Source organism: Syngnathus typhle, linkage group LG17 (genome assembly GCF_033458585.1).
Source record: "Syngnathus typhle isolate RoL2023-S1 ecotype Sweden linkage group LG17, RoL_Styp_1.0, whole genome shotgun sequence".
Taxonomy (NCBI): domain Eukaryota; kingdom Metazoa; phylum Chordata; class Actinopteri; order Syngnathiformes; family Syngnathidae; genus Syngnathus; species Syngnathus typhle.
The window spans coordinates 5529918-5541771 of NC_083754.1; the positions used below are offsets into that span (position 1 = coordinate 5529918).

The 11854-nt window shown below is 43.8% G+C and overlaps 1 protein-coding gene across 3 annotated transcripts; it reads right to left on the reverse strand.

The window, feature by feature from the left end:
* Positions 1-400: 400 nt before the first annotated feature.
* trip10a (thyroid hormone receptor interactor 10a) lies at positions 401-11837 on the reverse strand. 3 transcript variants are annotated; one of them, XM_061302604.1, is made up of 15 exons: positions 11463-11837; positions 7772-7887; positions 7177-7233; positions 6877-7024; positions 6302-6364; positions 5930-6034; positions 5715-5843; positions 5429-5575; positions 5166-5354; positions 3705-3869; positions 2545-2654; positions 2300-2432; positions 1800-1888; positions 1579-1715; positions 401-1444 (listed from the first exon to the last, which is right to left on the reverse strand). In XM_061302604.1, the coding sequence occupies exons 1-15, from the start codon at positions 11484-11486 to the stop codon at positions 1293-1295; spliced, it is 1764 nt and encodes a 587-aa protein (XP_061158588.1). In that variant the 5' UTR covers positions 11487-11837; the 3' UTR covers positions 401-1292. The 3 variants fall into 3 exon arrangements, with proteins under 3 accessions (XP_061158588.1, XP_061158589.1, XP_061158590.1); XM_061302605.1 differs by lacking the exon at positions 3705-3869 and adding an exon at positions 3467-3490 and having other exon boundaries at positions 11463-11835; XM_061302606.1 differs by lacking the exon at positions 3705-3869 and having other exon boundaries at positions 11463-11835.
* Between the last annotated feature and the right edge of the window lie 17 nt (positions 11838-11854).

Here is an 11854-nt window from a genome sequence, read left to right on the forward strand (position 1 = left end):
AGCGAGGGTATTTGAATCTTTTTGGACTTTATACACTCAAGAAAAATATTGTTTTAAGTGTTTCAGTTTGGAATTAGACATATTTTGGGATGTACATTTCAAAAGCAATTTGAAAACCAAAATGCATATGACCTGTATAAAATAAACACGCGAAAAACGATGAAAGCTACTGTAAGTCTTAACGTGGAAAGGTACAACAGTGCCATCTAGTGGTCGATATGTTTCAAGCGTTCTCTACTATGAATATGGATCAATTATTTCCATACAGCACAGCATATATTTTAAATGAATAAAACCAGCAAAAACAATAAACAGCTTCCAGAATAGCTATAATACTTAACAGGTTTTAAAACATACAAATGTGAAAATTAAATGAGAACGTAAGAGGCTGAACGACACATTTAACTTTAAAATGTGCTCCAGATTTATTTAGTTCTGAACCAGGAAAATAACTTTAATGCAAAAGTGGTGAATATGGACACGTTTAACAATAACGTTGAGGATTTCTTAGCTGAAAGGCACCAAAGACAAATGTTTCCTCCGAAACGTAGCTTAGAACAAACTTAAAAGTGTATGAAGACAATTAAGAGCAACGCACTACAAATAATTAGCGTCTTTCACTTCTCTATCACACTGTAAAAATCTTCATTTCAAAGGTTAAATAAGACAATAGTGGTCTTGTTGTGACTCTAAAGTGTATCTTACATAAATACAATAGTCACTACTTTTGCAACTCGTGCATTCCTCTGCTCCCTTTTGTGACTACATTCTCCGCTGCGTGTGCAAGAACTTGAAAAAAAACTACTAAATTCAAAGCGGAACATTAAAAAAAAAAAAACGAACATAAACATTTGTAATAAATTACATGTAGTAGAAAACACAGCAAAGGAAACCACTGTGTCTTTTTAGCTTGGACGATGGTTTGCGATTGTCTGCTGTCAACCAAAAATGAAAACGCACCGAGACAATCGAGGTCCAAAACTTGACTCGAAGCAAATGCGTCACCGTGTGTTGATGTAAAGTGATGCTGAGAACTCATCCGAAAATGTTTTTCCTAAGTGGGATTACAAGAAGAGCAAACCATGTGGAACACACGTTGTTAGCACCGTGCTTTTACCGATTTGGGACGACATTTGCATGAGCCCCGCCCCCTCCCCTCCCCTCCCCTCCCCTACTTCGTGGTAGCGCTTCTGGTCCTGCCCACAAGCGCTTTAACATCTTCACGATGTCTCCCTTAACTGTTTATCTTTTTTTTCAAGGGAGTCCAATCTTGTTGCTCTCGCCTGCGTGCGTCATTTATGGAGCGAGATGGAGACGTAAGACGTCGGGATGTAGCCTTCGTCCCCGTTGCTCCTACGGACGCGAGTCCAGCCGTCGCCTTTGTCTTCCTCGACCACGGCCAGCACTTCTCCTTCCTTCATGGCGATGGTGCCTTCGCTGGCGCCTGCGACACAGACACAACCTTGAGGATGAACATTTCGAAATATCGCCCCCCAAGGGTAAAGATAATCAGATTGCTAACATTTTTGTTATTTATTTTGTGGCAAGGTGGACGTAGTAATAAAGCTAGCGACATACCGGGAAAGTTATACATGGCGGTACAGTTCCCAATGGGCGCCGCCAATTCCTCATCCTCAAAGTCATCATCAAACTCAGCATAGATGGCGTGGGAGGAGGCGTCGGGCGTGCCACCATCGGAGTGTGCTCCATCCAGGCTGTTTTAGAGCACACACACACACATATGGGTGTGTAGGCAATCTCAATGGGTCAAACACTGGGGCGAGGAAAATGCGAATCACCTAAGCGGTTCGTGAGTGTCGTTGTTGTTGAAGGAGTGAGATTTGTATCGTGGAGTGTCTCCTCGACCACCTGCTTCAGCCAGCCATGTCTGGAAAAGCGTTGCCATGCTTAAGCATTTAACAGCATTAAATAATAATAGAATATAAATACAGATAAATAAAATACAATATAATCAAATAAAAAATATATAATATAAATACCACGTCTATTTGGACAGCTCACATTTCGCACTTTTGCCTTGTTAAGTGTTTCTGTTCACAAGTTGATTTGCAACTTAGAATTACCACCAAAAAGCCGTGCGGTACTATTAAGCTCCTGTGGGTGAACTTAATTCCGACAAGGTAATACCTTGTACCTGCTCCCATCAAACTAAAAGGCCTAATTGCCTCTCTCAGTAGGCTGCTACAAATACTTCATGTTCAGATTAATAATTCAGAGTATGGCCCGTCTACCTATTACAGGGCAAAATAAATAAGACCAGCCCCGAAGTCGGCATTACCTCATACTTGTTTAGCTCCTGCCTGAGGCGTTCTATATTCAGATTTGTATGGTTGATTTGGGGTACGAGGCTGCCGGCGTCTCCCAGATCAGGATTTTTCTCATAAACACCCTTCATCTTTTCCAGGGCCTCACTGACAGCCAGACAGAGAGAGATTTTTTAGAAGTTTCAATCACTCACGCAATGCCATTAACACGATGTCCACAAGGGGGAGCCCTAATGGGGATGAACGGACGGGTGCAGACCTTTGATCGATTTCCTTCTGCAACCTTCGGCCAGTTTCCTCCAGTTTCTCCTGCAACCTCTTCCTGCGCTGCTCCGGAGGGAGGTGCGTGAAGTCCTCCGTGACCGCCGGCTGCAAAAAAGGTCACAGGAAGTCAGCGTTAACGCTGCGGAGCATACAGAAAAGAAACAAGCACACACACACACACAGTCAGGAAAAAACACCAAGGCGCTCTCACGTTTGGAGATCAGATTACCTTCCAAAACAAAAGGTTAATCTGGGCACAGTTGGTCACGCTGGATGAGGGAATGTTAGGGGCACACTGAAAATTAGATTTTTAAAAAGGAAGCTGTATTACAAGAATATTTTGAAGGAAAAAAAAAACATATTGGGGGATTTTAAAATGTATATAAATATGGATATTTTATTGAAAATAAATTAAATGTAATCATTTACTTTATTCTCATAAAGTGACAGCTTAATCCAGTATTTGAATTCATTTTCATTTGAAATCAACATATTTCATGGTCATGTTCCATAATGAGACAAACCTTCAACTTGCCACTTTTGTTATCTACTTAAGAATAATGAGGCCCAATTTTCTCATAACGTGACCAATTGTGTGTCCTCTCCTCCACCAACAAGTGACCACCTTTTCAATGCAAAAAAAAAATCATGTCAACTGCTGTGGGGCAAGTCGTTGAGCAGCTGAGTCAGATTTGTTTGCTCTTTTTTTTTATATATATATATATATATATATATATATATATATATATATATATATATATATATATATATATATATATATATATATATATATATATATATATATATATATATATATATATATATATATATATAATCGTAACCAAATGAGCATTTGCATGGGGAAGGTGGCCGCTTTATGAGTCACCCGCTTTGCAAACCAGCGCGTGCCATATTACCGGAATCCTCTCTGGTGTGAACTTCTAAAAAGAGAAGGAAGCAAAATATAGTTTGGAACACATGCTTAGTGTTGTTAAAAAGAAGCCTGTGCAATGATGTCTTATGCAAACGTGATGTGAGCAACATTCCATAAACTGTCCAGTAAAACACACACAGCGAGAAAATACAATAAGACAAAAGTAGTGCTTAGGTGGAGCGGCAACAGGATGTGCAGGCCCCAGCAGTTGACCGACTCACCGATCTCCTGAGTGTGCGGAAGGACGAGATTCTGGGTTTGACTGTCTTATTGATCTCCTTCAAACAGTACGACAGGGGGTCCCGGCCAAACTTGGGGGACGGGGGTCCGTTAATGGGCGAGGGGGCGGGAGGGGTGGAGAAAGGTGTGAGCGTAGAAGGGGAGAGCTGGTAAGGAAATAGGGATGGGGGGAGGGGGGGGGTACAGCAGGAAGCAGGCGGGTCGATGTACAGCAGGGGTGGGGAAGGGGGTGGGACAAAAAGACAAAACAAGATGACAAGAGAAAGAAAAAGACACCGTCAACACCTTGAAGCCCAATACAAAGCAAGAAGACAACATTGAGCCCCGGCGACATGGCAGCAAACAAACACACACCAGCGAGCCAGCGAGCGAGCGAACAAGCGAGGCTTTCGGGCTCATACGGAAAATAAAAACCCAGCAATACAGGAGAAGTGCTGCTTTCATTGCCAGACCTAGAAAGTCCCTTCAAGTGAGCTTGCTCTTCATCTGGCTTCGGGCCTAATTAGGAGAGCATGACTGATGACACGCAGCAACACACACACACACACACACATGCACGGCCGAGCGCAGCCTGGGGAGACATGCTGAGCGGAGAGAGGCGTTGAACAAGCAAACAAGAAATACAGAGGGGGTCATTTAGTGCTGTGAATAGAAGGGAGGGGGGGGGTGATGGAAGGGGGGCTACTCATGTGACTTGGAAGACCGAGCGATTTCACGTGACCGATGCGGATTGATAATTACAAAAATCCCTCCACCGTGACGTCGTTCCACTCCAGTGCTGTAGGTGGCAGTATTGCGTGGAAGGTGCGCAGGAATAGTTTTGCGCAAGTGGCGAATGTTTTTTTTTTTTTTTTTCACCCACGTCGTCGCTTCGAACTAACAGCTTCTCCACTTGCCAGCGCCACTTGACCTTGAGTCCCGTTTTACTGACCCGGCAAATAACATTGCGGCTTGTCCTCACAATGCTCGCGATTGTAGCGCCAAGGATAATGGAAGCAGTGTGTTTTGCGGATGCCTGCCGAGGAAAAATTCAATGTTGTCCCCGGCTCTGAAAGCACAAGCGCAGCACAACGCTTGACTGCCGGTTGACCTGTGCGTAGGTGGGGGTCTTGAAGAGGGGAGGGGGTTGGGGGGGGGGGGGGCTCAATCATGCAAACAGGTGGGATTCTAGAAACACTATGGGGTGCAAAAGGGCATTATGATTTCAAAAATTGCATGCTGTGGAGGTTTAGAACGGGAGCGAGGTCCGTTCCGGCTCGGCCCGCCATGCAAGGAGCCGCCCGCTAGTCGACTGCTGCGCTACTGCATTACAGTTGCATCCCACTCATTTTGAATATCGTAGAAACCTTTGATTTACTGGACTGAAATAAATGTAAAGTTTCGCTCGATATTCAACTTGATATGGTCAAATATGTGCGCTTGGATGACATGCAAACTCCTACCTTGGACTTTTTGCTGAAAATCCAAAAGTTTTTGCTTCGGTTTTTAACCGTATGGTCAATGGAGCCTTTGGGCGTTCCCACGCTACCGTCTGACGACGTCCTATTCATGCCTTGACTGAAGTCCTCGAATTCGACGTCGCCGGGCCGATCGAAGCCCGACTTGTTCTGCTCGATGACCACCATGGTGTCCTGAGTGGCGAGCGCCATCCGACTCTTACTTTTCTGCACTTGTTCAAAGTCGGTCGAAAGCCGAAGTGACTCACGTGTTTCTCGTTGACGTTGGTGCCGGCTTTGGTGATGCCGTCCAGGCATTTGCCGATGATGGGCATCACCTGCTTCTCGATATCCGAGTACAAGATGTAGCCCTGCGCCAACTTTCGCATCCGCCGCTCGTCCAATTCTTGCATTTTCTGGTTCATGCACACAACAATTATGAAAATGATATTAGCATATTTTCTGCTTTCAGTGTGATTCAACGTGGATGATGCTACTGCCACTGGCGGAGCTAGAGGGTGGCTTGCAGGGGAAATTGCCTCCCCAACAACTTACATTAAAGATGACCGGCATGTCGGTGAAATAGAACTGCTTCTGTTCCTTGTTGAAATTTTGAAGTTGAGCGGCGTAGTCGTTCTTGCATTCCTCTGCGACGTGCGCCCTCATGTGCGCTTGTTGCTTAGCCTTCCGAGAACACGCAGGAAGAAGACACGGATTTACATCAGAAGTGCCAGGACTCGAGACAATTCAACTCCTCTAACTCTTTTCACCTTTTCCACATCCGCTTTCGTGGCGTTATTGTCCTGATCAGTCTTGTCGGCGTTCTGCGACGCTCGCTCCGCTTCTCGCCATTCCCGCTCAAAACGCTTTTTACTCTGGTAAGTGGACAACCCAGTTAAATAAAATAAAATAAAATAAAATAAAATAAAATAAAATAAAATAAAATAAAATAAAATAAAATAAAATAAAATAAAATAAAATAAAATAAAATAAAATAAAATAAAATAAAATAAAATAAAATAAAATAAAATAAAATAAAAACTGACTATATGAGTTTAGAATGTACGGACTGTATGAAATCTGTCATGAACCTTTACTGCCAGGTTCACTTCAATGCCGTGTCAATACGAGACCACACTTACGCTTTCTAGCTGCTTGTTGGTGCTCTCCAACGCCTGCTGGGCCTTCTTGGCCTCCATCAGATACTGCAGAAATTTGTAAAAATAGAGTCAGCGAAAGGGGAAGGAAGGGTGGGGGCTGAGGGGGTGGGGGGGGGTCATGTGACAACCGGGGGGGGGCAGCCGTGTGTAAGTGCGGGAGTGAATAGTGACAATCCGATGGGGAGGAAAAAAAAAAAAGGGAAAGAACAAATGCCAGCGTGTCGGCCAGAGACGTCTCGTCTGCCTTCAGACTGATAATCCGACGAGACGGAGCCAAGGAATGACTCCTCGCCGAGAGACGCCACATCACTGCTCATCCACTTCAATGAACGTCCGTAATATCCGCATGACTGTGACGCACGTCAACCGCCCCTTTATATCGACTGCCAGGGTACTCAAGTATTGCAACGCACCTACAGGAAGTTAACTTTCTCGAAAAACGTTTTTGAATTGGTTCTTCCACATAGGTCTCATCCAAGTATGATTTTATGGAAAAGCGGCGTATCTTAATACTTTGTCCCATAAATCTATTTAATTGCGTCAAAGTGACTACTGACCGACTTTCGCTCCAGTTTGAGCTCCTGCAGGTACTTAGTGAGGTCGGCGCAAATGTTCATCAGCATGTTCTCGGCCACCAGCTCCCTCTGGCCCGCGTAGTCGTTTGTCTCGCTCAAGACTTCCATGAACGACTGGTAGCTGGTGAGCCTAAAGGTCGTGGCGGAGGAAAAGATCAAACAGACGGTGATGAGGATTTCAGATAACGCACTCGGACGGAAGTCGTGATAAGAGATTTGTCGGTTAGCGCCCTGTGAAAAATTAGCTAATACCTTGGGAGTGTCATTTTTATTTTAGCTCACCTGACATCTGGCTCTTCCTTGCTGTTCCGTTTTAGATTAAACTTCTTGGACAGATTCCTGAAAAAAGACAAAAAGCGATTCAAAAATAATGGCACGATATACACAATGTGGACAAAAGTATTGGGACACCTTCAATGCAACCTCACATTCCAGGCACAAACTGAATCCTACAAAAAATCTTTAATCCAACATGTGTGTGTGTGTGTGTCCCAATACTTCAGCACAATTATATTTAGCGTGTTTTGCAATGCCGATGCAATAGAAGGAAGTTTGGGTGAGTGAAAGTAAAAGTCGAATGACATCACAACATGAGGAAACTCATCGACTTGTCAACCACAGGATGGAATTTAGAAATAAAAAATTGCCGGTCCTCTTCCTCATTTCACTCTTCCTCTGACCACATCCTGTGTGTCATGTGCTCGTCTGCTCCCACTTCCTCAGCGCATGCTCAGCGAGTGGGAGCAGTGGGACTGCAGCTGGAGAATGAGGCCAGTGTGTTCCGATAGAGTCATGGGACTCGACAAACATGCCATAAACAGCTCACACACACACACACACTTCGAAAGAGATGATCCAAAAGAAGGACAAGGCCCACCTCAACTGCTTGGCATAGTTCTGCTCAATCTCCGTCCTCTCCTTCACAAATTTCACATACTTCTCCACCAGCTCCAACCCGGAGTGCGTATGCTTCTCGATGACGTCACATCGGTCCTTAAAAAAAAAAAAAAAGAAAAATCTTTAAAATAGAACACGAGGGAGTGATTAGAGAAAGGAGACGCTCGCTGCAGGATGTGATTCATGTTGAGTTAATGTTGCACTGGCTGGAATGCTGTCAAGAATCTTGCTTCATGTTACGCTGCAGACATTCCAAGCATATGTACCAGAGTTACAGTTAAAACACGAATAAAAAGGTTTGTCCGCGTCAGCTGCTTGTCCAAGATTCCATTCACAAAACACCGGCAAAGATAAAGGAACCAGCAGATCAAGCCTACTGTATACCGTAAACTCACTCGAGCACTTCCTCATGCCCAATTCAACACCGGCATTCCAAATGTGAGAATCGTAGTTGTTTATCGAGAAAGGAGCCGTATTTGGTCACATGGAAACGCGACACGGATGCCTCAAATGTGCAAAAGAACGCCATGTGAATGGATGCTGGAATCAAATTGGTCGAAAAGTATCATGGTTACCAAAGCAAAAACAAAAGTGGGACATGGAAAAATTTAGGGAGGTTATAATTATGAATTTTGAGACATGCCCCTAAAGTATCACCAAGTTAAAATTACTGAGCCAGTCCAAATTTCGAAATACGTTCCAAGAGAGATTATTATGACCAGATCAGCAGTGTAATGATTTAAGGGGAAAAAAACATGACCACTTGATTTGCTAAAGCATGAAACAAAGTTAGCTTCATGTCGCTAGCTTGGGCGAGCCATGACATTGAAACACGGAATGTTGGCGAGTAACAAGGGCATTATTATGTTCAATAATACACATATGCTAACAATAATTCAATTTTCAAGACACACAAAGAATCTAAAAAGCCCACACAAGCAAAAGCGTATTTGTGTCTACAAAAATATCTTCCATATTGTGTTCCTATTATGATAATGAGGCGCGCAAGCACTTGCTATGATACGACGCATGACGACGGCAAATTGACGACAAATGTAGCGTAAAATGAGACTGCGTTTCATGTCAGCGGCAAACCTCGACATTCTCTGCCGGGTGGAATTTGATTTAAATCATAAAAGGCTACGCTCAGGCAACTCTGTCAAGAGCGAGTGGCGATGATTGTCTCTCACGGGAGATTCCCGGGATTTATTTCTGACTAGTGATTGTATTGAGGAGACGGTGGGAGGGAGAGGGGGTGGAAAACTGAAGAGGGGAACCCGGACAAGTCCTTGTCCGCCCTTCCGGAGACGACATTTGGGCTAATTACAGAACAGAGTAAAAGGTTAAAGACTCTGGTCTAAAACAAAAGGTCATCCAACAAACGTTTGTTCACCCGCCCAACTGAGGTAATCCTGCGGTACGGTGAAGAACAGCAAAAAAATTCAAATTAAAAAGAAGGTCAGTTGTGTGGATGAGTCCTACTGGACAATTTTAGCGTTAGCTGACCAATCGGCCTGAGGCTACGAGCATGAAACATCAACACGTGATGCTATTCATTCACGGTCCGAGTGATTATGTCGTCTGGAACATTTTCAGACAGCAGGGCCGCATCATTGTGTGTCACGGTTTTATAGGATTATTATTTTTAGAAATGGCGCAAGAATTTGGGTTTTCTGCCATTTCTCATTTACATATTCCCCATCGATGAGTTCATTCACAGAGAGGTGACTTGCGACACCTGAACAGCTCATGACCATCTGTATCCATCCCTGTTAGCGCTCGCTATCAGGTTAGCACACCACGCACCTTTAAATAGCAGCGGGATTAAAGTGCGATCAGATGCCAGACAAGTGACTCTTGAGGTAAACATTCATGAAACCAGCAACTGGTTCATTTCCTAGTTATTCTTCAAAACCATTTTCCCTGTCGCAAATCATGTAGTGAATTTGTTATTAGTTTAAATTATGTTGTTATATATACATATTTATTCAGTTTTTAATTCATTACTACTTACTGTGGCACACAACGCAAAACAGCACAGACGACAGGCTAACAATAAGCATCATTTGTCTCTTTAGCAACAAATTTGAACGGTGAAGCAACACATGTCGACAAACAATATAACATTACTCACAGGCATTTTTTTTTTTTAATCCACTCCAAAGAAAGGCAAACACTGCTATTATGGTATCTTAAGGAGTCCGAATTTAGGGCCATTATCTTAAAACTAAACCAAAATGCGAGCTAATGAATAGCATCAATAATCACAGTGTTATAACCTTTTAGCAGTGAGCAATGGACGCCCAATTCCACACTGGGGGAAAGGAACTAAGTTATAACTTAGAATTGCTAGAAGAAATAAATAGAGAGAATCGTTGGTGGGGGGCAACACATAAGCATGTGGATCAGCAAATACCTAAATGAGCTAAAGAACCTGCTCTTCACACTGCCGCTACCGCCGTCCAATCAAAGTAGGGCAAAACTAATTACGCTGTTGCACAAGCACGCTGAACAGAAAAAGGGACGGGAAACGTGGCCCGAGGGGGGGACCGCCGTAATGAGGCTGCAGCATTTCTCTCTTCAATTCTGCCTGTCAAGGAAAATGGCTCCGTGACGTCACGTTACTATGCCGTCTTACTGGTGTCTCGTTCTCACGAGCTGCTATGAGCTGCAACGGCCTTATGCTAACAGAACGAATTATCTGACCGCCAGTAAAAAGAATGTAGTTTGCGGAATAAGTGTGGAAAAAACTGCACACAAGAAAATGTGGCAACATAGCACTCGGTGCAAAAGAAACAGTGCCCATTAAGTGCTTAGAGGGCATATGAGTCTCAGTTTTAGGCCATGTGAGCAATGACGAGAAATGGAAACAGGGCCTTCATATGTTGAACCAATGGTATCAGTGTCGTACTGATAAGCTGAGAGAAGAGTCACTTTTACTTTTATGAATAGATTTTTATATACGCATACTTTGTTTATACATATTCTAGATTCAAGAAAGCTGTCAGAGGAAACACTTTGACTCTATTGAGAACATTCTAGTACACAATTGCAGTTGACCTTTAGAAGCAATTGTTTTGTGTGTCACAAGTTGAGCAGTTGTTCGTACATAACCATAATTGTTATTGAGCTGTTGTCCCCATTTTCTGTCATTGTTTACACCTGAATAACAATGATTACATCATCATACAGTAAAAGTGCACACGCGTGTGATTTACAGTACAAGGTTGTTTTCAAATCCAAATAACACTGAGCATGTGGTGTCATCTCTATGGAAGCCAAGTGTCAACAAGGAAATAACACACAATTCCCTGCGGGACACCTTGAAGATGCATGCACGGAATTGCTTTTAAGTGCAAAACATTTGAAAGGGGTGACGCGAGAACCTTGATGTGCTCTGCAAGGGATGTTCGGACATTAAATTAGGTACAACCTGCACAACCTTCTCCGTCCAAAATAGATCAAATGCATCTCGTGTACCTAATAAAATGACCCGCAATTTTGTGTGTGTCATCGTGCAAACGTGGACTTCAATTTGCAAAACTCGCTGTTTGCAAAACGGCGGTGACCATGAACGCACCATGTCGGGGAATCAAATGAAGCTAACTAAATCAGACGTAAAAGCTAGCAAGAGTCGTCCTGGTCGCGTTGCATATTCGGCAGCGACTCACCCAAAGCTCCGTGCCCCAGTCCATGTTCAGCCCGCTGGCCAAGCCCTCTCGACCGCCCCGAATACAAAGAACTTCTCCAAAGTTCTCAGAGTATAATCCCCCGAAAGGCGGGCGGAGGAAGACTTTCTGGCCGATCGTCGCCCTATCCGCAGCGTCGCTCGCTTCCTTCAACAAGTCATGTAAACCGGTAGCATAATTGGCTAATTAAAGCCGTCTGACAGCCGTTAGTCTAGTTTGTCCAAATATTTTTCATAGCGCAGAAAAAAAAGATAACTAAACTGGGTTTCATATCCGCGTCACTCCCAAATCCTTCAGTCCTTAAAGGGCCAGCCCAAGCAAGTTTGACTGCAAGGCCACGTCCCGCCTGCATTGGCGTGCGCGTCCTCGAACGT

What these genes read in the sequence shown, in the direction of transcription:
- trip10a (XM_061302604.1), bottom strand. Translation starts at nt 11,486, where the DNA reads ATGGACTGGGGCACGGAGCTTTGG. An exon ending in AAGGAAGAGCCAGATGTCAG is followed by an intron (nt 7,025 to 7,176) that starts GTGAGCTAAAAT and finishes CACGACCTTTAG; the next exon opens with GCTCACCAGCTACCAGTCGT. An exon ending in CCAACGTCAACGAGAAACAC is followed by an intron (nt 5,355 to 5,428) that starts GTGAGTCACTTC and finishes CTCGCCACTCAG; the next exon opens with GACACCATGGTGGTCATCGA.